The sequence below is a fragment of the Hesperophylax consimilis genome, chromosome 23 (assembly GCF_061612785.1).
Source record: "Hesperophylax consimilis isolate HC1 chromosome 23, BYU_Hcon_1.0, whole genome shotgun sequence".
Taxonomy (NCBI): Eukaryota; Metazoa; Arthropoda; class Insecta; order Trichoptera; family Limnephilidae; genus Hesperophylax; species Hesperophylax consimilis.
The window spans coordinates 2,498,353-2,525,725 of record NC_142858.1 but is presented as its reverse complement, the minus strand read 5'-3'; the positions used below and the strand labels follow the sequence as shown (position 1 = coordinate 2,525,725).

At 33.5% G+C, this 27,373-nt stretch overlaps 1 protein-coding gene and 1 pseudogene across 2 annotated transcripts in view; one reads left to right on the top strand and one right to left on the bottom strand.

Annotated features, from left to right (window-relative positions):
* LOC149412216 (uncharacterized) overlaps window positions 1-26,767 on the bottom strand; it is a 32,579-nt gene extending 5,812 nt beyond the window's left edge. Inside the window, exons 1-4 of one of the 2 annotated variants that reach the window (XM_089645869.1) lie at window positions 26,653-26,767; window positions 13,040-13,222; window positions 4,170-4,401; window positions 906-1,063 (exon numbers count right to left, since the gene is read on the bottom strand). In XM_089645869.1, the coding sequence (XP_089501995.1) occupies window positions 906-1,063; window positions 4,170-4,401; window positions 13,040-13,201 (552 nt within the window). In that variant the 5' untranslated portion in view covers window positions 13,202-13,222; window positions 26,653-26,767. The remainder of the gene's footprint in view (window positions 1-905; window positions 1,064-4,169; window positions 4,402-13,039; window positions 13,223-26,652) is intronic. The other variant, XM_089645870.1, reaches the window with a different exon arrangement.
* Window positions 15,926-16,717, top strand: LOC149412217 (uncharacterized; annotated as a pseudogene).
* Window positions 26,768-27,373: the final 606 nt, after the last annotated feature.

Genomic DNA, 27,373 nt, shown 5'->3' with positions numbered 1-27,373 from the left:
GAAACTCGTAGAACAATCGGGAAACTGGTGAATTTACGTCAATGGAGAACCCTACAAACTTTTTTTTTCGATCTAATAGTTTCGTTTTTCTTTTTCTAATTTTCTCGGCAACCAAATTGAAACCAAAAACCAATTGTAAAAAAACATTTGATTTTAACCACCTGGTGACCATTTTTCTTTAAATTTTGAATCGGTTGAACAAACAAATTTCATCTTCCGACTTAATTAACTAAAAAAAGAAAGGTCAAAGTAAAAAAATTATACCACATTATCTAAAAAATGTGATGTAATGATCCAGTTGCCCGCTTGCACTACAATCTTTCGGACACAGTGTGAGAATAATGATTTTTTAAACTTAGGTAGGTACTTAGTACTTAGTTAACTTAGAGATTTTCTGCATCATTCATTATTCATCGATTTTTTAATAATTTAATTTATTTTTTAACAACTTAAGGAGTAAAACCTTAAATTTAAATATTTAATTATTGAAGACAGTATTAGCGATTCCTAAACGAATATTTGAAACAGAAAAATCAGGTAAAAATACGGTCACATCTAGGATTCGAACCCAGGACCCTTGTTTTGCCGAGGCACAATTTATTTATTTTTTAGGGGTGCAACAAAATGATAATTCATCAGATCTTTAAAAAGTTATACAAAGTCATGGAAAGTGATGAAACAAAAACTTTATTAACTAGGTTAAGTAGGTTAGGTTAGGTTAGGTTAGGTTAGGTTAAAAAAATATATATTTCAACGTTTTTAATGACTTTATATCACTTTTTAAAAGTGTGTTGAATAGTCACTGTGTTGAGTTAGCATGGAACCCTTTAATTAAATTATTATCTAACTCCGAGAGAGTGTTTCAACCTGCATCATAATAATTGTATGGTTGGATAGTTACTCACTTCCCAGCGAGCGTCCTCGTCGTGGTGAGGTGGCATTGGATCGCGGGGCGGCGCGCTGAGGCTGTACAGGTGCTGCAGTTCCTGCATGAAGTGGGCCTGCGCCACTCCGGGGCCCAGCCGGGCTCCGCACACGCCACAACGGAGCTTCTGGTTGCTCTCTGCAATCAATATTGTCAAATTACGTTCGAGAAAGAACTAAAACGACGTAGTAAATTTTCTTTTACACATTTAGAATCAGGCAATGTGAAGACGGTATCAGACTTATCAGAGACAATGGCCACTTGGGTTAAAACGTGTAAGGATATTATATATACTATACGTGTAACGAATATTTGAAACAGAAAAATCAGGTAAAAATACGGTCACATCTAGGATTCGAACCCAGGACCCTTGTTTTGCCGAGGCACAATTTATTTGTTGCGATTTGCAACGCGGCCAAAACCGCGGCTACGATCGTCAGTTGCTCATACAGCGCGCTTCAAAATGAACGTTGAGGAAATAGCAGTGCTTTTGTATCTTAAAAGTAAGAAGCGGAAAAAGAAAAGGAAAAAAAATATTGGGTTCATCCCTTGCTACGTGAAAGGCGAACAAAGGGATTATTTCATACTTATTTCACCGACCTTCAGCAATATGATGACAAGTTCTTTAATTATTTTCTGATGAGCAAGTCTTCGTTTGAATAACTGTTAAGAAAATTAAGTCCATCAATCACCGGCACTGTAACTAAATTTCGCCCCTGCATTTCTGCCAAGGAAAAACTTATTGTAACTTTAAGGTAAGCCTATGCCTATCTACTTTTATTCAAATTATTTTTTATCTCAGTGTCTGTTTTATGAAAAAGGATGCAGGTAGATAAGTGAAACAAGTAGGTACATAAAAGTATTTAAGTACTGTATTATCATAATCAAAGGAGCAGTTGTTCAATAATTATTAAAAAACGTTTCAATTATTTCTGAATCTTGCGAGGCCTGAGAGTAGTCTGATTGGATAGAATTTTCTTCTCTTCCTGAATCCAATGGCGGCGGCAGTTCACTGGGACGTGACAGAGAAGGGCGGCAGCTCATTGTGGTCCATTATCCGATTGCTTAGTAATATATCCCTGTTGATATTCCTGATGGTTGGTATAACTGCTTCGAGGGTAAGTAGCGTTAGCTGTGCCTGGTCATAGGTTCATAGTGGCTTGGATCATATCTTTCATTACCAAATATTTTTTCATTACCTTTCTCACCAAACACAAGAGCATTGTCTCTTTATGGTGAGGAAAGGCTATAATTTCTACTGTTTTATATCTTGTCAATATCCTGTATTTTTCTATGTAAAAAAATATTTTTTCTAATATTAAATAAAAAAAAAATAAAAATAAAAAAAATAAAAAAATATATATATATTTCTATGATCTCTTCCCACATCATCCTTTTTAAGTCTCGGTTAGCGTAGTCTTCACAGGACATGTCCCACAACGCCCTCCTTGTCTCAATCTCAATCTTTCCGTGTCGAAAGACATCGCGATGATCACAAATCACGCTGCAGTTCCACAATACGTAGGCCGCCGCGGCTAGTGCGCGCACACTGGTGATTTAACTACAATGCAATAGATCAAAGTGGCCGCAGCGGCCAGCGACTGACCACGGGCCGCAAATGCATCGCTTTGATCTCGCTGGCCGCTGCGGCTTGGTGTGGCCGCTCTCAAGTGCGCGTGCTCCATGGCGATTTCATATTAATGTTAATTAATCTCGATGGCCGCCGCGACCTGGCCGATGCGGCCTAGCCTCTAGGGCGCTATGAGCCTAAAGGTTCCCATGGAAACGGCTATTAGGTGTAAGTACATAATATGTGGTTGCAACTGAAGCAGTTTTCACAGCGTGTTTTTGCATTATGTTTGAGCATGCTTTCTGTATTGTCTAAATGGTAACAGTAAACTTTGCGCAATATTTGTAATACTATTTTACTCTTGCACTCTGGTGGAATAAAGATGTACTATCAAATACGGCTACCATCTTGACAGGATTGACCGAACGCGAATAACACGAACAAATTTACAGACAAAGAAATACAAAGCGGTCGAGTTAAAATAGGACATATTATTTTGTATATCAGTCAATTAAATTGCGAAAAGTTTGACAATATCTTGGGTCACTGAATTCATCAAACAAATCTGAAATATTGTACCGCTCCCATGAAATCCATAGTCATAGGATTCGTCTTCTGTCAGCATTATTATTTTACCATGATTCTTTCACTGCATTAGGAGAAGTGTTTCATAAATATGATTGTATTTCACGACGCTATTATTTTTTTTATGTATCGCGGGGGCTTATTATGTAAACTGTATGTAAGAGAATAGAAATGAATAAATAAATAAATAAATGCAATGTTTCATTAATATAATATTTGGCTAATTTATGTAGCGCCGTTTTCGTGAAAAATTACATCAAGGGCGCTGTACAAATATATTTCTTAAATAATTAATACTAGAACTACTGACTTAAAACTATTGACTTTCATCTAAGACTTATTTCTAGTGACTTACGACTAAGGCCTATAACCAGTGGCGGCTCGTGACTTTTGGGTGTACTAGAGTGCTAATATTTAAAAAAAAATGGCATTTCTGATGTTGTTATAGCTGAAAACGATTTTTAATTTTTTTTCGAAAATCGATTTTTTGTATGAAGATTTTCAGGAAATTTCAGTATAGCCGTGCGCCGCACGGAATTCCTGAAAATCTTCATACAAAAAATCAATTTTTCGAAAAAAAAATAAAAAATCGTTTTCAGCTACAACAACATCAATAATGTCATTTTTTGTAATATTAGCACTCTAGTAACACAAAAGTCACGAGCCGCCACTGCCTATAACTACTATCTTAATGACGTATGTAGAAACTTACAACTAATATTAACATTGTAAACTACTATAGTTTACATATACTTGACCGTGTAAATTGACCTAAATAGAAAACAGATAAATCGCGGGAAAGAATACCATAAGAACTCTGATACCATCCCCAACTTTTATATAAGAATCTCAAAGGCCAGTTGGCTAATCTAATTGACCATTATTGGGCAAAACAAGCTACGAAATAACCCAGTCCTATTTTTAGTAAGCTACATTGTTGTCTTCAACTAACTGACGGAAGGAATTGAATTTCGTCTCCGTTTATAAGGGGTTACTATTTCATCAATAGTTTCAAAATAATGACAAGGTTCCGGTGTAGTGTCTCCAAAAATAAATATATGTATATAAGTGTTCATGGTTGTCACTTACTGAGGAAGTCGTGATCCTCTTGGCACTGCGTTTCCTCTTCCTTAGCGCGCGGGTCGGGCGAAGACGAGGCTGCACTGCCCGGCGAGCTGCAGGAGCCAGGGCGGGCGAGCGGTCCATTCCCCAGCGGCCCTGTGCCCCCAAGTTGGCCCCCGCGGTAAGGCGGCGGGGAGCGCGCATCTTCGCGCACCTCACCGAAGAACGGCTGCCTCTGCACAGCGTACACACGCGTCTGCTGGTTTATTGGACGTTCAATATAATTTTTAAAGATACGAGTATTACACAAGATAATCACACTAATTTAAATGACACAAAAAGCAATGTCGTCATAGACTGTTTAAGTACATACTACAAATATATTGTATTATATGTGAATTTGTGAATATTTCTCCCTCTTTTTATGACAACTGTGGGTAGAGTTATGTAAAAGAAGAGATACACTTTTTTACCAGGTGAGCGAGTTGAATATATATTTATTTATTATTTATTAACGCCCTATCGAGCTTTTACATAGTAAGTTGACAGTATATGTATGTAAGTGTAACATGTATATAAATAAAATAGCTAAATATAATTTACTCATAAGGTAATTAGAAAATAAATTTATGTAATATACTGATATGTATTATAAAACAAATGTTTAAAAAAAGAAGAAAAATAATGTCTATTGTATCTATAGAGAAAAAAACTAATAAGTGGTGGCAAAATACCAACGCCGTAATTAATATTGAATTTAAATAATAGTACTTGAAATTGTAAAGTAAATCAAAGTATGAAGACAAGACTTTATTTTAAAGCTAATAAATAATACAAGTTAATAACTAGCAAATAGGTTAGAAATTAGTTGCCTTTTGAAACTCACAAAGTTATTAACACCAAATATATCAATAAGTTTACAGTATTTGTTTGCAAGGTGATGAATTCTTGGAATTGGTGAATACATAGAGTAGTTAGTATTGAGATTATTGTTACATTTAAAAGTGTGTTTGCTTCGAGTTTGTCTGGCAGGTACATTCATATAAATTAAATACAATAATTCAGGGCTGTCAATGAGAGATTTGATAATTTTGAATAAAACTAATATATCAGTTAGAACTCTTCTATCCGAAGTCTGGTTCCGGTACGTAAGTTATTATAATTTATAAATTCGATGGAAATATTCATTTTAAAATTGATGAACTGAAGAAATTTATTTTGTACCTTTTCTAAGGCTTGAGAATGGACTTTGTAGAACGGTGACCTTACTGTTGAATTATATTCTAATTTACTTCGTACTAATAAGCAATATAGATGTTTTAAAGTTAACACATTTTTAAACTTTGCCCCATTCTCAAAATAAAATTGAGCATTCTCACTGCATCGCTAGCAGTTTCATCGATGTGTAAGTTAAACTGTAGACTTTTGTGGAATAAGACACCGAGATCTAGAATCTGTGAAACTCGAAAAAGATTAGCGCCATTAATGAAATAAGAAAATTGAAGAGGATTTTACCTTTGTAAAAACTAATAATCTGGCATTTACTAATATTTAGTTCAAAATCATTTTCTGAACACCAAGCAAATAGTTTATTCAGATTCGACTGCAAAATAGCGCGGTCATTATCATCTTTAATTATTCTGTAGATCTTCAGATCATCGGCAAATAACAGAACTTTGACTTTGCTAAAAATATTTACTATGTCATTGATGAACAAACAAAATAATATTGGGCCCAGATGAGATCCTTGCGGTACTCCACTTGATGCCGCAAATTTGTAAGAAGTGAATGAATCCACCTTTACCGCTAAGTACCTTCCCAACAGATAACTCTTTAACCATTCAAACATGCTCCCTCTCACTCCCAACAATTTTAATTTACGTATTAAGATTCTGTGGTTTACTTTATCAAATGCTTTACTGAAGTCAGTATATATGGAGTCAGTTTGATATGATGTGATAAAGCCATTAACGATATCATTAGTGTATAATATTAAATTGGAAAGCGTTGATCTTCCTTTAATAAATTCATGTTGAATTGGTGAGATTACTCGTTTAAATTGAGAAATCAACTTGTCCAGTACTAGGCTTTTGAAAAGTTTCGGTAAAGAAAACATTATGCATATTGGCCTATAATTTGTTACTTCGCTCTCATTTCCTTTTTTGAAAATAGGCTTCAAATGACTAAACTTCCAAAGGTCAGGAAATACACCTGATGAGAGTGACTTCATAAATAACTTATGTATGGGATGTGACAATGAATGCATACAATTAACTAGGAATCTAGGTGGAACTTTATCGGGTCCTGCGGATTTGCGGGAATCGAGACTCTTCAGCTTAGATATAACGTCCTCTATAGTTACTGTGCAGTCAGATATATCAAGGTTCTTAACCAAATTAGAACAAGATTACTTACTGTCTACACTTTTACTAACATATACACCACCAAAAAACTCAGCAAACAGATTAACAGTTTCCTGTAGATTTTGTGATTGTTTACAATCGAATGACATAGTACTATGTATATAAGTTCCCCTTTCTTTTTGGGATTTAACATATTTCCAAAAGAAATTTGATTCCTCTATGAGAGAGCCTTCGACAACACACATGTAACTGTTATAAAATTTAGTAAAGAGCTTATTACATTCTGCCCTTATTTTTTGAAAGGCAATATAATCGATAGCCAGGTGACTTTGTTTGAAACTATTGTGCGATATTTTTTTGACGTAAATAAAGTCAATCAGTTTTTTGGAGAACCATTTCGGGAATTCAGTTTCCCTGTAAACTTGGTTGCTACTAGTTGAATGAATAGTCAGGTAAGTACCTAGTAATACATTACAGTAAATGCAGTATTCGAACGTACACATTTTTAAGTGTTAAAAATATTTCGTCCATTTTTATGTCATGCATGATTTAATTCAAAATTATGAAGTTGATGCCCTAGTGCAGAAATCGGAAGACTTTCAAGGTAGAATAGCCAAGTTGTTGAAGAAACAGGATGACAAATGTGTCCGTGAGCCATATAATCCACGGGGGGTGGCTTTATAATTTCTGAGAAAACTGGATCTTCAGAATGTTTTAGTATCCTGGTGGGGAATGAGGAAGCAAAATACAGTTATCATTTCACGTGAGTGAATTCTGTATAAAATAAAGAGCTAGAACATTTGAAAAGGGAGCTAATAAGCTGAACTACTTTTTGATGCTTTTATTTAGCTCTAGATCTTTTAGTTCGTTTAAGATCGTTTTTTTCTGCTCCACCTCATAAGACTGGTTAGGTGGAGTTGAAAATAGAGTTGATGTCTGAAGAACTGCATATAGTTCGCGAGCCGCGGTCTGCTAATCCCTGCCCCAGTGGGAGCGTTGCAGAGGCAGATCGAGGAAGAAGTGGACATACTGCGAGGAAGAGAATTAGAGCATGACGGGACGGACTGAGGACTTGAGGCGAATGATGAGGGACTAAAGCCAGTGAAGAACGTTTGTGGAGGAAGCCAAATCCCACCCTGGTAAAGTGGTCAGTTATCACCACTTCGTCAGTATGACGCCTTCATTGAGTGAAATAAGGAATTTGGAGAGATGGAGTTGAAGGTCGGAGAGTTTCCTACAATAATTAAATCATATTATACGAGTGAAGACAGGTATATAAGTTAGGTACACAAAGAAAAATTAGTATTGCTGATGTGTTAACTCGTTTATTATTAAAACATTCACATTGTTCGAACACGTGTTTCGACATCGTGATAATGTATTCGAAATTTACTAAAAGTTTATCGGGAAACCTGTCAATTTATTCGTTATAGGCCTGCAATACCGTTTTTAACAGAATTACAATAATTTGAGGAGATTCTTAATAAATTAGCTGAATACATATTTTTTCTATAAATATACATACCTAAAAAAACCCTAAAATGTAATAGGTACCATTAATTTACATCTCATTTAGACAGGAAGTTAAAAACTTAATGATTTTGTTTTTTTGTCAACCTAATTTCCTTTCACATAAGTGTACATTTAAAAAAAAGTTATTACTTCATGGAGACTTATTAATAACCAGATATTCGAACAAAATGTCCGGCTAGCCACCGTTTTTGCTATAATATGAAGTTTCATTGAATAACTGATTGAAAATTAAATCGTGGTGATCTAATAAAGGTGGTGGGAGAAAACTGGGGGTGGGTGGTTTAGGACAGTGCTTCTAAAACTGAGATATGATATTCCCCAAAATGTCTAGTTTTTATAGCTAGTTTATTAACTAGTATCGTCGTAAATGGTGCAGATATGAGCAATAGAAATTAAATATACTTTCAAATATTTTCATTCATTGATATTAAATCTATTTCAGATTGATTAGAACTTTGTAAGCTTTTACCTAACCTAACCTAACACAGTGAAAAGCTTTTTGTTTAAATTCTAAAACTTTACTCGTAGCTTTTCTTACTGGACTTTTTGGTCAGTTATTTCGATCATGAACGGTGATTATTATTTTTGTATTTAAATTTTCACTTATTTGTAAACATATATGACGATCCACCTTTATTCACATACTGGAATGTAAGTACTATAAGAGTGATAAAAAAACTGATTTCTTATTTAACCTTTCCCTTACTGTGCTAAAAAAATCCACGCGTTACGGTGCTGTGTAGTCAATACACATCTCAAAATAAGCGATTTAATATCGGAAAAATTTGAATATTCATAGCTAATCGCTTATGTTATACTACTATTACTATATTTTATACCAAAAGTGATAATAATTGTGATTTAATTGCTGGAAACATGAAAAAACCATCAGCAGATGAGTCTATATCTAAAGACGGCCCGCGACCGACAGGCACAAAAGGCGCTGGATGGGCGCTAGATGCACACACACAGCTATGCAGTCGTAGGTATCGATGGTCTAAATCAAAATAAAACTGCGGGCGTTTGGATTTCTCATGTTCCCGCATAGCAAACTAAAGCGGGACATCAATAGCGTGTCATTTCCTCGCACACTTCGCGTAGCAGTGTCGCACGGTTGATTGTTTTGGTGTATTTGTTACCGATTTTTAACAAATATTTCTGATTTTTAATTGAATTTGAAAACTATGTAAAATATTGTTTTTTAATTCAGTGCATAAATGTATAACGGAGGAATAACTAAAATCTGAACCAAGAATTTATTATATTTTTAGAATTATTAAAGTTATTAGAAGCAATGTGTAGTTTATGCACACCACAGATAAGGAAAGGTTAATGGATCATTGGGAAGTACGCAAGAGGCGCCTAGGTTGTGAGGCACCGGTTTAGGGTACCCACTGGGAGTAACTACCTACCCCCCTCTTACTGGACGTCTAACCCGACGCGAGCGGGTGTATCGCCCTCTGGCCTCTGCCGACCCTCACACTAACTTGTCATCAATCAAAGGGGGTGTGCAAATCAAACCGAAAAGGCATATTGCAGACTCGGACCCGCCTGGCCGGGCGAGTAGCACTCTCCGCACCGCACCGCTCACCCCTCTCGCTGCGACTGATGGAAATCTCTCATTACGTTTCCTTATATACCCATGCACGACATTAATTGTCACGTGCCTACCTCAAATTTCAAATGCAAGTGTGAAACAAAACAAAATTGATCATAATATTATATAGATGTACAGAATCACATTATTTACTAAAGACATCCAAATTAGATCAATGATGGATTTTATAAGTAGGACACGGATAAAAATGACTATTGCTAATTTATTAAGAATCTTTACAAATTATTGGTAATTCTGGTTCAAAATGGGATTTCAGGCTTTACGAACGAATTAACACGTGTGATATTATGAAGGCAAATGCAAGGTGTACGTTCGTTTATATTGCTCTGTATCCTCTGAACCGTCAGAAAGTGCTTAATTTTATATCGTATAATTGTGCATTGTATGCAAAAATATAATATTCAATTTTGATTGGATTTTTCTCATACATATTTTTTCAATTAGCAGTGTCGAATTATTACAAAGATTGGTAATAATTCAATCTTCTAAGATTGTACTTTAAATTAACAAGCATAGTTTTGGAAGTAGGTAGGTATGTACGTATTTATTGTATTGTATGATTCCCAAAAAAATAAAATATAAAAAAATGTCATTTGATGTTCATTAATTCAACGGAGGATGGGTGTAATTAGGGTGGTGGTGCAAAGCGGGGTAACGATGATACACTTTAAGCGTGAGGATTTTCTCGGAGGGCCACGATCACTAATCGTTACTCGATTGAACACTATTGATTTCTTACATTGTTTGATTCGCTGTTCAAGTTCGGAGTTTAATTTAAAGATTCAAGATTATTTCTATTTAATGACGTTTTATCACCATAAGGCGACTGAATGCCTACGAATGAAAGCTACACGCCATTATATTTCATTATCATTATTGGGGGGCGTATATTACTTAAAAAATCATATGCTACATCCGATATTTGATGATGAAAGGAAATGTAACCATCACAGAGAAAAATTAATATGGATGATTTATTAAAATCCTGTTAAAAACGTGATGGCTCTCCATTTCCTGATAAAAGATCGGAGTCCATTGAGAATATATCGGAATACGGGTTCATGCAGGTAACCTTTTCCCGATGAATATTAGGAAGAAATGCGACAATATTAATATGTTTATGAACACGTGTTCCGCCGTCCTCATAAAACATTCTCGTTTTATCGATACTTTGTTATAAAATCTATCGATTTATTCGTTAAAGGATTGCAGTGACTTTTAAATAGGAATGCGATAATTTGACCAAAATTTTAAATGAATTACGAATATGACTTTATTTATTATACTGTTATACTTGGTGGAATTATATATTATTAAAATAGAAAATAAAACATTTTTTAACTTATTTCCACTTTTTTATTTTACCACTACCGGTTTCATCCTATTATGGACATCTTCAGGCTGGCAATATCAACATCTTCATCATTGCCAGCCTGAAGATGTCCATAATAGGATGAAACCGGTAGTGGTAAAATAAAAAAGTGGAAATAAGTTAAAAAATGTTTTATTTTCTATTTTAAGAATTACGAATAGTTTACACATCCGTAAATTTTCTCCGTGCATAAGCCATATTTCGTTATGTGGTCGTGTAAATTCTATCAAATCGAAGATAGCCTAATACTTTTTAAAACATTTCGTATTCTGACATTAATTACGTGAGGCAACGATCAATTGGATGAGGGTTTCCCAATTATATCGAGATTTAGAATTTCCCCTCTTAAAGGAATATATCTTAAGGCTCGCGGAATCGTTCTTATGCGGGCGTTCCCACCCATGAAAATGCTTCCGTGCATTTATTCCAAATATAAAAAAAAACATAAAGTACTTATCTATTTAAATAAATAAAGGGCGATAAAGCAAGCGAACTGATTGGTCTGACACTCTGCATGCCAGTTTACTTACTATGCCAGTTTAATCGAAAAGCCAACGATATTTTCAAATCAATCTAATTCCCAAATGATGATCAAATTTACCTGACCGGCGACAGTAATTTCTTCGAAATCGTTATAATCGAATCAAATTTAAAAATAAATAATAAAAAAACATATTATCAAACAACGTCCTATCGTAACATTGGGTGGAAATTAAATTATTATAGTACATAAGAAAGAGAAGTCTCTTTCTAATCTGAGAGGCGAAATCAACGATTTTTTTAATTGAATCAATAAAACAGAAGATAATATAAACTTTATGCAAGCATTTTGTATTAGATGTACTTCTACTTCAGTTTGCATGGTGGTCAGTTACATCTTCTGGATATAAAGTATTTTGACTCTACTGTTCTCGTTGAGTTGCAAGCTTATTGTAAAAAAATGAATCGTGGACTATCACTTTTTCCGTTTTAAAAATAATGTATTCGTTCTTTATCAGTTTTATGGTAGTACGGAATTGTAATTCATTTGTAAAAAGTAGACGTCTGGACGCCTAGCAGATGTGAAACATTGAAATAGATTTTTATTGTAGGAAGTGAAAATGAAAGTAAACAAGTCTTTATATTTCTGATAGTAAAACATTATTTTATTAGTATTATTATTAATTAAAAATTCAACATCGTTTAGAATAGATCCATTGCCAATTTTCGATGCAAATATACCGCACAGTGTTTTGGAGGCCGGGAGGAAGGAGCCGACAAGTCAATAGACTACCGAATGAAGTGAAAGAGCGTCATCCCGTCTTGCCATGTTTGCTACGCAAATGTGTGCTAATATTAAATAAATGGCATTATTGATGTTGTTGTAGCCTGAAACGTTTTTTTTTTTAATTTTTCGAAAATATAATTTTTTGTATGATGATTTTCAGGAAATTTCAGTTTGGCAGTGAACTGCGCAGATATCCTGAAAATCTTCATACAAAAAATCGAATTTTTGAGAAAAAAAAAAACTTTTTTGGCTACAACAGCATTAACTATGCTATTTTTTAACAATATAAGCACTCTATTACTCCCAAAAGTCACTTGCCGCCACTGCTAGGGAGTTAATTGCACTAACTTCGGGAAAATATTCTTGGTGATGGTAGAAATTAAAAAAGAATTAACGGACAACTCAACAAAGTGCAAATTAACACACCTTATAAAAGTTATGAAAAGTGTTTTATTCGTCACTTGAAATCAATTACTTTATATCACTTTTCAGAGGTGTGTTGATCTGCCACTGCGTTGAGTTGTCAAGAAAGATAAATTATTATCATTATTATTATACTTATTCGTAATACCATTGTTTTCTTTCAATAGACTTTTTTATCTGAAAACTACCTTAAAACATTGGATTGTCAAAAATGCCGCTGATTTATTTTGATTTTACTATCGTGTAGAATCACTTCCCGAAATTAGAACACTTTACACCCGGACACCTTACATAATATAATATAATATATTTTTTACTTACCGCCTGCGATATAGCGTACTGGTCCGTAAAGTGTCTTGAAAACGCCTTGGCCGGATACAGCGGGTGGAAGGCGCCCGCGATGGGTCGGAAGGCACCACACCCAAAGGACTGCAGCGCCGGGTGTAGGAACTGCGGCGCCACGTGTTGCAGGAACCCTTCCATTGTCTAAGTGGTCGGCCTTAACTGCTGTCGGAAGATAATTAGTTGTAAACTGAATAACGGTCAGTCAATTATTTCACATTCTAGAACTAATTACATTCGTGTCGCATCACAATGGTATTGATAATGAATCATAAAATATAATTTCAGTTGTCGCTGACATGTAGGCACGTTTGAAAACATTAAAGTCCTTTGTTTTATGTTGCTATCTGACATTTATCCAAGATTTTCAGTTTAATAATACATACAAATAATGTAGAATAGAGAAGAAAATTCTGAAATACAAGATAATTATTTGCTAACATAATTATTAAAACAAAATCGCATCGGTCGCAGATATAATAAGGAAAGCGCAATATATTTGAAAATAGTATCTACTAAAGGCCGTTCAAATAATTTTGTAACGTCATTGATTCAAAAGTGTTAAACATTATATTTTCGAAGTTATAGATCCAAAAACTAAGTTTAATTAAATGATTTAACGGAAATAAAAACAAACTTTATAAAGCTGAACGTTCTATAAGATTATAAATGTTTTCGACAAATCTGTATGTTTAAAAAAGTGAAAAATATGTTTCCAAAAAACTTCAAAAAAACAGAAGGTCTATGTTACTCCGCAGTAGGTATATTTTTGTCTGGGCATTTAAGGGACACCGTGCCTTGTCAATCAATATGTCAAATTTAATGTGCTTGCACACAAATCATTATTCATTATACGAAGAATACTCCATAAGTCTAAACTTAACTAGAGGCGCACAGTTTACACCCGCGCTGTGCAAGCGGGTTTCCTGCAGAGCATCGGACCTCCATGACAATATCGAGTCGGAAGTAGTATATATAAAGTTTGAGCATCTCACTTCACATGTTATGTCGAGTTTTACGCTAGCGGAATCTCGCGGAATTTTCCCGACGCTTTCAGTAAATGAATTTCAGCTCGTTCCATAGATGTCACTTCACATTTTCGTAAGCAAGTTGAACAAATTGTTTCATTTCATCATTAATGGACTGAAGATACCCAGATAATGTGTAGTGAAATTTTAACGCTATCGATTTATTAATTTTGTTATTTTAAGTGATGTCTTTAAAATGTTACATGTTGCGCCTGAAAAGAAATTAACATTCGACTGAAACATTTTTTTTTATTTTAGAAATTTAACAAAAGAAAATCTATATAAGGCAAAGTGAAAACGAATTATTGAATAAAATATTAAACACACACATTAAACATTAACACTAACCAATAGTTAATCAAACATGTGAAACATATAATAATGATATTAATATTAGGGTCCTGCGATGTAAAAGAAACACAAAGAGGTTCCTTAATTATTTCATATTTAGTTCATTGAAATGAGAGACATGAAATTTGTTTTCTTACTCGTAAGCGTGAAGATATTTATTATATTTTTCTAAATAAATATTAAAATCACATGTTCAATCATTTGTTCGTACATGATAATCTCCGAAACTGCCAAACCGATTTCAATGAAATGTTGTGAATGTGTGTGATTGGTTCCAGCTTGAATTATAAGATAGTTTTGGAAGCAATAGTGGTGTCAAAAGTAAGTTTCACATTTTTTCAAGAAAATTTTAATTTTAATTTTTTAAGAATTTTCATCCATAAATACATACTAGTACAAATTTTAACTCCCCTATAAAATCGTTGGTCCGTGGCAGAACAACCATTTATATTCTAAAATGCATTCCAAATGGTTGAGTTAAATTCTAACTAGTTTCTTCTTAATATATTAAAATTCCGTCTACTTATGTTAGAGCTCGCAAAATTCGAAATTAGCAAAATTTGTTGTTATTAATACCATGAGTGTTTAAATATGTTTAAATGATAGAAAGAGTCGGAGACGCTCGAGAAATATTTAACACGATATTTCTACACCGTAATGAGATAAAGAGTCGAATGGAAGTCGATGTAATGTAATTTTTTAATTGTAACATTGTGGTATACAGTAGAGAATGGTGGAAGAAGTCAGAGTTGCCCGAAAAAGACATTAGCAATAGCGAATCATCTCAGGGGACCCACTAGTATTTTTTATATATTAGAGAGAGCCAGTCACTTTGTGGTTTGACATATTATGCAAATAAAAGAATAGTAACATTGTAAGTAACCACAATTTCTACCGACCAGTTCCGCTTAACACAAGCATCATTAGAGTACAAAATTAAACATATAAAAAGTAACTTAATTTACTTTTTTACCCTGATGGTAGTTTTTGTGTTGAGAGAAACTTGTTAGTCGTATTAGCTTAAAAAAATATTTGTTACATACAGAGATATTTTATTACATATAATGTTTTCCTTACAGGTAAGACATGATGAAAGTCTTCACGTAAATCGTAATAATCGGTAATTGGAGACGAAATTAGTGATTAATTCATAATTCAGGGGCGTTTTTTGGCGGGAAAGCACTTAAAATATTATTTTACATTTTGAAAGGTTAAATAAAAATTAAATATTACTTATTTATGTATATTAATTTTTAAGGGGTTATATACAGTTAGAATTTTCAAAAAAACGATATTTTTCATTTCATTTTCGTAATGAACATTTATTTAAGTACACACACAGAAAATTTCAAGTCAATCCGGCTATTATTTTCGAAGTTACACGCATATTTGTAAAGACGTGTGAGAGCGGAGACGGTGACTACAAAACGTATTCGGGGGTTTTAAAAGTTGCACCTGACGGCGATCAAGAAGTTATGAAGAAATAATGTATTGGACACGTACAGAAGAGAATGGGCACGTGACACAGAGATTGTGTGAATACAAATGTGGAAACAGTTGATAGTAAAAATGAAAAAAATACAAAAAAAAAAACTTTTGGTGGAAAAAGCAAACTTTGTGGTAAAATTATCGACAAGTTGACAGTATATTATGGCTTAGCAATTAGGAGAAATCGGGATCCCGTCGAAAAAATGCATAATGTTATCTGGGCCACATATTATCATTATTGCTCAAGGGCCAAAGCCCTCAACACGAGAAATGCCCCATCGGATCAGAGTCATGGTCAGTAGCTGCCAATGAATTACCCACTTTCAAGCATGATCATCCGTCATCATCACAAGATTTTGCTGAGACTATACTTCCCATTTATACAGATCTCAGCAATGAGAAATTGTTAGAAAGATGTGTGGGTGGTTTCACCCAAAACAACAACGAGAGCTACGAATACAATCAACTGATATGGAAAATCTCTCCAAAAATAGTTCAGGCCGGTTCCAAAACTATAGAAATGGCTGCATAAATAGCTGCTGGCATATTTAATGAAGGTACAACTTCATTATTATATTACATGAATGCAATAGAGGTTTTACTTGGGCCCAAAGGGCATTCATACGCCGAAAGAGAGGATAAACAGCGCGTGGCCGTCTCCGACCGCAGAGCACATGATAGCACACGAGAGGGAAGAATGGTCCGCAGACAACACCAACTCGAGTTATCAGAAGCTGCCGAAAGGGCGGAGGGTGTATTATATGGCCCTGGAATAGACAACTCGATGTAATTTATTTTTTTTACTTCAAACTTTAAACGCGTTTTTCACAAAACTGTGTTTTTAAAGTCGGTGACCAAGATTACTCGGAAACGGCTCAACCAATCAGTCTCAAATTTTAACACAAGCTTCTTAAGTATATTTTTAAGTTATCAATCGAAGGCCTGTTCTCACTGATTAATATATATTTTTTTATAAACAATATCCGGCCAAAATTTTGTTAAAAAGTTGATTTTTTAGTATTTTTAGTATTTTCTTAAACAAATATTTTAGAATTTTTTAAAACGGAACCATTTAAAACATGTCAGCTTGACATGCTAGTAGCCGAGTGGACAAATGCATCGAATTTCCACTCAGGCGTCGTGACTTCAAAACCACTGCTAGATAAGATTGCTTTTATTGCACAAGCAACATTTTCCACTTACAAAACCGTGAAATATGTTTTCCGACTACTGTTTCCTCAATATGTAACATTTGGGAATCTAGCCGAGGCCATATGGAAAATTCGATGCATTTTTTCCGAGACCTGTGTCCTCAATGTGTAAAAATGACATATTATGCCTCGAGGAACATATTTCCCATCGGGGTCTGGAGTGCATATAAAAAATTTAAAAAAAAAAACTAAAAAAAAAAAACGGTACCTATCTGGCCGGGGATCGCCGCCCTGATGTTTAATAATAATATTTAATAATAAGTGTTTTATTATCTTTTTTTTGTGTGACAAATAGATATAATGATATCCTCACTGGGATCTCCCGTGCTGAGGATTTCATTTTGCGTGCTGTTGGAGCTCTAGACCCGGACCTTTGAGCCTAGGCGGTCGAGAGACGACGAGTTACGTCTGTAACTGGCACTAAACTCGTCACATTTATTATTTAAAAAAAAAAATTGTAGTTTTGGCGCCACTTAAAAATATTTTTTTTTCTTTAAATATTTTTTTTAACCAATTTGTCTAGGTCGGGGCAGCAGACTCCCCCCCTGCCAACGCTCATGATTCAAGTAGTACCTAATATTTTTTTTATTTTGCTACACAAAAACAAACCTTGTTATGTTTTTCTACATTAAACAATCATTGATTGTACTTGACGTGGTAACCACTTTTGTTGGGTGTAGCGAGCTAAAAATATTATTACTTTATTTAGTTACCATTTTAAAGAGTACAAGATAAATTTATGATTATTTTTAAATGTTGTATTTTTCAAAGCTTATATAATTTTTGTTATAAATGTTTTCTTGAAGTAATTAAGTCGATTTTATATCTGACATTGTTTATTGTCTTGGAAAGTAGTAATACATTGACGACTCACAGTAGATTATATCATTACGCAAAACCATAGTTTTCTCGAATGTAAGTTTTTTTTACTTAGTTCTATATGGTTTAAGAGGATCCATATGAAGAAAATTTAAAACGTGTGAATCACCGACAACATACTTATTCATTAAAAGTGCCTTTTTTCGTTTTTTTTTTTTACACAATAAAGTTTTTATTACTTCTTCAATTACAAATTATTCTATGTACACAACTGTTAACTAATGAAAACTTTTGCTTTTCATTTTCGGTATACACCGATTTGATAACAAGAAATATAATCTTAAAAAGATATTTTAAAATACGGTACCTACCTACTCATTAACAGAGATGTGCTTTATTTCAAATAAATCCATTTCAAATGGAAATGCAAAATGGGTATTTTCCATTTTGCATTTTAAATGCTTTTCTCAATGCATTTTATATTTTAAATGCTTTTATGCAATATACTTCCTACTATTACCACTCATCTTTTTTTCATAAGCCCCAAATATCAGTCGGTCCTCAACCTCGCTATGAGAGATAATTTACATTTGTCAAGTTGCTCCCTGGTAGGAGCCCTGGCAATTGAGTGATATCATTACAAAAAATACTGAACATGGGGCCATGACGCTGTAATATTGAATGTTAGATAGCAGTTTCTATGTTTTTACGTTGGCAACATTATTCCCGCGCAATTTTTTTGTGGTTTTATAATCTGTAGTCGTGGTGTTTTTGGATTTACCATCATGTAATATGTTTGTTCTACATTGATGTCCATTATTAAATGACAAAATTGTTTAAAAATTCTATAATTATTTTGATTGTTGAGATTGTTGAGTTATTTTGATTGTTGAGATTGTTGAGTTGCTGAGAAACCATTTTGCATTTTCAATGCATTTTGAAAATAGGTATTTTGCATTTTGCATTTGAAATGCTTTTCTAAAAACCATTTTGCATTTCGCATTTTCAAATGGAAAAGTTTTGACCCATTTCCATTTTGCATTTCAAATGGTTTTGGGTACCCATTTTGCACATCTCTGCTCATTAATAATGAAAAAGCGTTTTCATATCACATTTTTTTTAATAATAGCTTTGAAAACAAGTTAAAGTTGTTGTAAGCCGTCGGTATTACACGGCCCTAGAAGGGCCATACTTGAAGGGCCAGTGAGGAGGTGAGTAGGTGTTGATGGGTGCCGCAGGTGGCGGGCTCAGTGGCTCCCGGGGGAGAGCAAATAGAGTGGGGGCGCCCTCCATTTGTTTCAACACCGCAGGATACATGGAATTCTTTTATTTACATAAAAATATATGTTTGTCATCGGATAAGGGGGATGAGTGATCGGTAGAGAAGCTATGTAGAATAAATTTTCCTAATCCATGTTTTCACTCTAAAAAATGTACCAAATTTTCCACAAGGTTACTTTCATCTAAGATTTGTTTTGTAGAGTATAAAACAAACTTATTTTAACAAATTTCAACAAACTTATAATTTTTTTTAACAATAAATTTGTAGCTCCGAATCATCATAATTCGTGAAAGAAATACTGATTAAATATCATAACAAAATCATTTCTTTTAATCAGTATTTTTCAATGTCTGTTAATTTTTATTCCTTTTTGTCATTCAGAGGATCTCGCTGAGAGAAAACTTCAAAATCTTATTGTTTTTATAACGTCATATTTTCATGATTAGTAAGAGTGAAGCTTTACAGCGTAAATTCTCTTGATTGCAGCACACTTCGACAGGTTAGGCCATCAAAAGAAGAAGAAAAAAAACAGTTTCCACTAACGCTTAAGAATTCGTCAGTACTGTAGCATAATGGTATTTGGATCATTTGTTTTGGTGTTTAAGTCTTAAGACTTCATCAGTAGTGTAGCATAATGGTATTTGGATCATTTGTTTCGGTGTTTAAGGCTTAAGACTTCATCAGTAGTGTAGCATAATGGTATTTGGATAATTTGTTTTGGTGTTTAAGGCTTAAAACTTCATCAGTAGTTTAGCATAATGGATCATTTGTTTTGGTGCTGAAGGCTTAAGATTTCGTCAGTAGTGTAGCATAATGGTATTTGGATCATTTGTTTTGGTGTTTAAGGCTTAAGACTTCATCAGTAGTGTAGCATAATGGTATTTGGATCATTTGTTTTGGTGCCTTAAATATTAACTGAATAAAGGCAAAGAAAATTTAAATACCCATTAAAAAGTCAAGTCCAAAAAGCAATTTCTATCGATAAACTCTTATGAATAAGCTTAATTTTAGCTATGTAATAAATTAAACAGAATCAAATTATTTTCACATGGTTATTTTCTATTTATTTAGAAGAAACACAGACACGGACATAACACACAAATAAACTAACCAGTAAACATAGAGAATTCACGTATATCCCAAACTATTGCTAGTAGATGAAGAAATAATATTTTGACATCACGAGAGCGATGAGCGAAGAAAGAAGTGTAAGGAGAATGGTAGCAAAGGTCTGGGACGCCCGAGGAAGACATGTCTCGATCAATTGAATCAGATACTTGAATCGGGCCATGTCTAACTAACTAACTAACTAACCATCACGCCGTTTCCCCGCAGGGGTAGGCAGAGAGGACGGACCGCCAAACAACTCGGTCTTGGCACACACTCCTTGCCTCATTCACATTCATACATCGTCTCATACATACTCTTCTATTATTCTGACTCTTGACATGGCCCGACTCGAGTATCTGATTCACTTGATCGTGCCATGTCTTCCTCGGGCGTCCCCGACTTCTGCTACCATTCACATTTGCATCATATATCCTCCTTACACTCCTATCTTCGCTCATTCGCTCTACATGCCCAAACCATCTAAGCGTCCCTTTCTTAATCTTACTCATTACGCTTACATCAGCCTTGCACTCTTTGCGGATCTCCACATTCCTCACACGATCAAACATGGTTTTACCACACATACGCCTCAGGGATCTCATTTCAACAGCATTTAATCTACTTTCATCCTTTCTTTGCCAGTTCCATGCCTCACTTCCATACATCAAGGTAGGTACCAGCACTCCGTTGTGGACTGCTAACTTCGCTTCTTTGGACAATTTTTTGTTAGCGCCTACGGCGTTTAGTCCTCCATTAACGGAATTACCTGCATTTACCCTTCTTTCGATATCGGGCCATGTCAAGAGTCAGAATAATAGAAGAGTATGTATGAAACGATGTATGAACGTGAATGAGGCAAGGAGAGTGTGCCAACACCGAATTATTTGGTGGTCCGTCGTGATGGTTACTTAGCTACTATGTTAGTGGAGATTTTGTGCCTGTGATTCAAAAACAGTGTCACCAAATTTTTTTTTCTTCATATATTTTTCCACCTTGCATGATAGATCCAGTAATAATAATTTGATAACAACTGTGGTTTTTATCCACCTCCCACAACACACCTCCCCCAACCAAGAGTTTAACTAGGTTTTTTCACTTATTACAAGACAATTCCCTCGGTAATCCATTCTCCTAGATTAGGCACCTGCTACGCGTCTACGCCGCGCCTTAGCCACCGGGCTACACCACTACGTTACGACGAAGGAGGACGCGCACCTACTATTTGCGACGGAGTAGGATTATCGGATCACGAACAATCTGGCTGCGATAATTCTCCAATAAACAGGGGTGTATTTCAAAGTTTTTCGATAATTCGGTAAAAATAAATAATAGGATTCTCCATGAAATTACACTTTTTGTTGGATTTAAATTAACATTTTCTTTGTAGTGATAATAGATCCTTGTCCCTTTATAAAATTTTAATTGATTACAATATGTTTGATGTTTTCATTTTGCTTATATTACTATTTAATTTTTAAAAAAATTACGAGAAATGTTTTATTTTTTTAATTTGTGTAACTTTATTTTAATATGTTTGAAATTACTGTAGATTTAATTTGTGTATTTTTTAGTGAAATAAAATAACGTATTGAGAAAAACATCAAATTTTAATACGTTATTATCGAAGAAAGGGGCCTGTTTCAATTGTTTCAGTTCTAAGATTTTTTCTGTTCGACATTTTTTGTTTGGGAATGGTTATTAATATAATTATTATTTTTTTAAAGAAAGACAAACAATCCCGGGTTACGAATATCCTGACAATATTTGAAAATCTCCTACTACCACCACAGTAAGCGGAATATATTGATTGTGTTTTGATGAAAAAATTAGCCAGCTAAGGAATTGATCACACTACGTCTGGATGGGTCAATCAATGATTAAATTTATAGGGCCTACAATATATAAACCACAATGTATGCATGGTAAACCGTTTTTTGTCAGTTGCGTAAAATGTAAAACAAGTTTATAAGCAAAGACCAATACAGTTTAATAAATAACCAATGTTTCACTTTACTTTCCACAGCACTTACATAAATATACATCTACACAAGGTATCCGGGGGTAAATTGCACTAATTTCGGAAGGTACAACTACAATAAGTAAAAAATCAACCCAAATAATAGTTTTTTACTGTAATTTTTCTATTTGAAAATATCTTTTAAAACTTAAAAAAATAAGTTTGACTGAAGATTGAACCTTTCTACACAGAAACTGGAGTCAAAAACTCTATCAACGTCGCTAAATGCCGATTGGGCAGGACTTATATTTATATTGTATTAAAACTAAAAAGTTACCTCTTTAACCTCTCATACTTTTAAATTAGAAATACCTTCCTGAGAGTAGCATTCTTGTACTGCTATAATACATCCTAATCACTATTTTCTTATTGAATTTACATTTCAAGGGACGAATCACGTTTAGTAATATGAATTCTGATCAAAACCTTGTACTGTAGTATCTCAGCATAAAATTTATTTTCCTTTCCTAAACACGCTCATTAAAGAACGTAAATACATATTATTCAAAGAAACACCAGAAAGTCCAATTATGAACTGTATCTAAATTTCTCTCGTTAACAATAAACAGTGTTAATCTCAAATGACCTACCGGGTAAGTACTGTATATTATCTGCCTGTATAAAATATAAATAAATAAGAATAATAATTTATTTACATTTGTAGAAATTATTGTATATTTAATAAAGTTTTTTTTTTATATCTGTGAGGTGATTTTGCACAAAAACGGCGCTATACAAATCATTCAAATATTACTATTATTATTACCCGTGAAATGACAACCTATTTCAGAGAATTTCGTAAAAGTCGGCGTGTGCGTACGTGATTGCCACAGTTTCAGCTCAATCGGATATCAGGAAGTTGGTTAATTTCCGCTTCCAAAATTTGCATTCATTAATTACCGAAAAAAAAAGTTAAATTCAAATAGAATTGAAAATATATGTGGTTTTCACGTAAGAATATTGATTTGTTTGTAAAGAATAAAAATATTCTTCTGTGGAATAAAATAACGGAATTTCATATTGGTTGTTACTTTTCTTAATTCTGCCATCGTTTAGAATGATCGCCCGACTCGCTTTATAAGTGTATAAGTTTCAATAATGATTCTGATTTTACCGCCTAAAAGGTTTTGCTTCGGTAGGTTCATTTTCGAGTTAAATACGTTTTTTAAAGTAATAATAATAATACTTACCTTTCTAAAGTAAATTTCATTTTAATCGTAACCGAAGCTCAACGATCCGATTTGTACGAAGCTATCCGTGAAATCACTAATTTGGATTAATCTTTACTATAAATTAGTTTAAATTGTGAATACCATAAATACGCTTTGGAAAAACTATAGTATTGCTAGAGTAGAATTAAAATAAAGTTGTTGATTAAACGTAAAAACTAATAATGTAAACTACCAAACAATTTATTCTTGACCAGAAAATTACACTGCAAGATTATGTATGACAGTTTCCCTTGATTATTTTTTTTTCAATGTAATAAAATTATTCTCAAAATACATAAAAACCACTTTTGCGCTCCATTCGACTATTTCGAGAGTCCACTTGTCAATCTCTTTTTATTTATTTTATTCATTTAAGATGAGAATTTTGAGGTACACGCAAGTATGCGTATTACCGCGTGTTATTAGACAATCTAAGAATAAAAAGCAGCAATAATTTAAGTTGCTTGGTCACGTAATAAAAATGCAGAAGAAGAAAGGAAAAAAAATGAGTTGAAGTTAAATTAAATATCTTTTAGGTTCCTACTAAGTATGCCGACTGGTTTGTAAGATCTCCCCCAATTTACTGGGCGTTCGAAAACACGACGTAATCCACTGCGTACTTTATATTATAATTAATATTAAAGTAGCAGAACCTTTGTTTAAATTTGAACCTAATGATGAATTTTCATGCTTGACCGCCGATACTGCAGGGAGGTAGGTGGTCGATGAATTTTATATAAAGTTTTAAAATTTATTGATTAAACAGGGATGTGTCGATGATAGTGACTATCTACGATGTACGCACCGATATAGGAATTCAATTCGGCGAAAGTTAATAGAGAAAGGAATGAAAAAAAATGTTGATGGTTGAAAATCTTATTGCTCTGTTACCTAAGGGTAATTAACAAATTTATATTTAAAAAGCGACATGATCCGTAAAAACTACGGATTCTGATTATTATCAAAAATGAATTTATTACGTCAGACGTGGAGTGGTGAAAAAGGGAAGAATTACATAGGTAAAATTAAGTGTTTATATAATAATATTTTGGAGTGAAAAGAATTTACGTACTTCAAATTTAAAAAAAGTAATTTGAGGGAAGAGATTAGAACAATTCAAGTTCTAAGTGAAAACATAAAAGCACGGGATTACCAACCTTTTTAAGGTTTGGTAATTACTTTTTCTCATCGTTTCTAGCAATAATCTTTCAAGATTTATGTTATAAACTTAATGTGTAATAATTGACACCTCCGCCCAAAGAAATTGTATGTATTCTATTATATTTGCCTCCGCTGCTCAATCTGACCAAGCTCGACTGGACCCAATCAGATCTATCTATTTATAATTGCTTAAAATTCATAATTCTAAAGAATTTTATTTTAACACTCGGCACGATTATTTTACGAGTTTAAACGTGCTTTAGGGTTTTTACCAACTATTTTCTCATTTTTAACGATATTTTACCATGATTAACAGTATTTTACCAGCTTTTACCATGTTCTACAAATGTCTACCATGTTTTTAAACATTTACGTGTGTTTTTATCATGTTTTATATTTCAATATTAACATTTTTTAAAGTATTTTTATCGTGTTTAAATTGTGTCTTAAAATATGTATTTAACCCGGTTTAATCTTATCTTATTACGCTTTGTATGTTTCATCATGTCCATCATATTTCGCCAGGTGTTAGTATTTTTAACAGACAAAATATTGTCTAAATAGAGAGAAATTTAAGTGGACGAAATATTGTCCAAGTGGACGAAATGTTGTCCAAATAAAAACATTTTTCAAGTGGACAAAATTAATATGTCGAATGGAAAAAAAAATATTGCCCAAATGAACAAAATCACTATACGGATTGAAATTTTGTTAAAATGGACTGAGTGAATGTACAAATAGACAAATACATAAAATATTGACATAATCACAATCCACTATTCAGAATTTTCATAAATTAATAATTTTTATTAATATTAATTATTAACACGATAAAATTTAATAATTTTTTTCACGCGTTTTGAAGATGTCTATTTATCAATAGTACCTACAAGATAACTTTGTATGCAGGATAAAACGTTTTTTGTAAAAAAAATAACAAAGTAATATGATTCGATTAACGAAAAATTACATTACAGGAAATTACAGGAAACAAAAAAAACTGATAAGTGTTAAAACTGATAAAAATATGTGTGGAAAACTTTCGAGTTTCGACGGTTACCTTTTTTATTTTTCTTATTTTCAATTATTAAATATTGCAATGGGGTTTTAAACCCCAAAAATATTTCATGTTAATCCTGGTATCAAAATAAAATAATGTTAAGTTTCAATATCTGATACATTATTATTATTATTTTAGAAAACTTTCAAAATGCAAAAATTATTAATTATTATGGTACATAAAAATAATGAAAGAAAAATGTTTTTTAACGGTCGCAAAAATAGAAAAACGCTTTGAAAATCGCAGAGTCGCGTAGATGTAAGATTTTAAAAAATTCACCTTTGATTTTTCTGGAACCTTTTGATTAGTGGCCATTAGACCGCCGAAGGTGTTTTCGTGTCGAGAAAAACATTTCAAATGGATATGGGCTCGTCTGAAAAATTATACGATACTTTATCTAACAATTTACCTTAGTAAAATCTACAATATGAAAGTATTAAAATAAATCCCTATAAATGGTATTTTCACACTCAAGCTAATGATTGCAGAAAAAATCAATGTTTCTGCAATCATTAGCTTGAGTGTGAAAAAAAGCAAGCCCTTAAGCTTCGAACACATTAAAAATTCCATAAAAATGATATTGTCACACTCAAGCTAATGATTAAAGAAACATTGATTTTTTTAAAATCAAAAGTAGATATTTATAACATGTAAAAAATACATTAAAATGATGTCTTGCAAAGGATGACCAAAAAAATTTTTTTTTTAAATGGGGCTATTAATAAAGGCTTGCTTTTTTAAATTATGAATAAATTGAGTAATTTAAATGTTTTAATCTCTTTTAAACACAAATTTGAATACAAAATCAGTGAAAAGGGTAAATAGTCAAAATATACAAAAAATAAGAGACTTACGTGAATGTCACACAAAACACAAAACTCGTAAAATAAACTTTCACCGTCGTAGCAAGTAGTAAGGTCGGGAAGGTAGAGAGCGAGGAGCGAGGACGGGCGTCGGGACGGCGGCTCGCTATGGACTGCGGCGGGCCGGCGCAGCGGGGTGCGCCGCGACGCTGGGCGGCGCCTCGCCAGGAACGCCTATCGCCGCCGCCGCCAACGGCCGTCGAGCTTTCTTAGCCTTGGCATCTTTCCGCGCCAAGACTTATGTCGGCTAGAAGTTTGACGGAGGATTATCCACCTTTTAAATTATTCAATCATTTTTTGGTATGGATTGACGATATTGTGGATAAATCATGTTTAATGTTAATCATAACGTAAAGCTTCCTCACTATAATGCTTATTTAAATACTTCCTTGTATTTAAAAATATTACGAATTTTATAGGCCTTCGCACCAAAATAATTTCGATCCTTCAAATTCAAAGCCGCGACAAAAGACAATCGTTGCGTTGAAATTTTTAATTCGACTACAAGATACATAGAAGAAAAAATCATCACACAAAGAGAATTCAAAAAGATCACTAAATCTACCTATTTAATTCTACCCCGTCCTTAGTCCCTTTGCTCTAATACTATGTCTCTCCCCCCACCCTCTCAACATATTACTGTAAATAAATAATTAAATCACTTATTTTTTCACACTTCTATCATTAACTTAACGCTAATGGAAAGATAGGT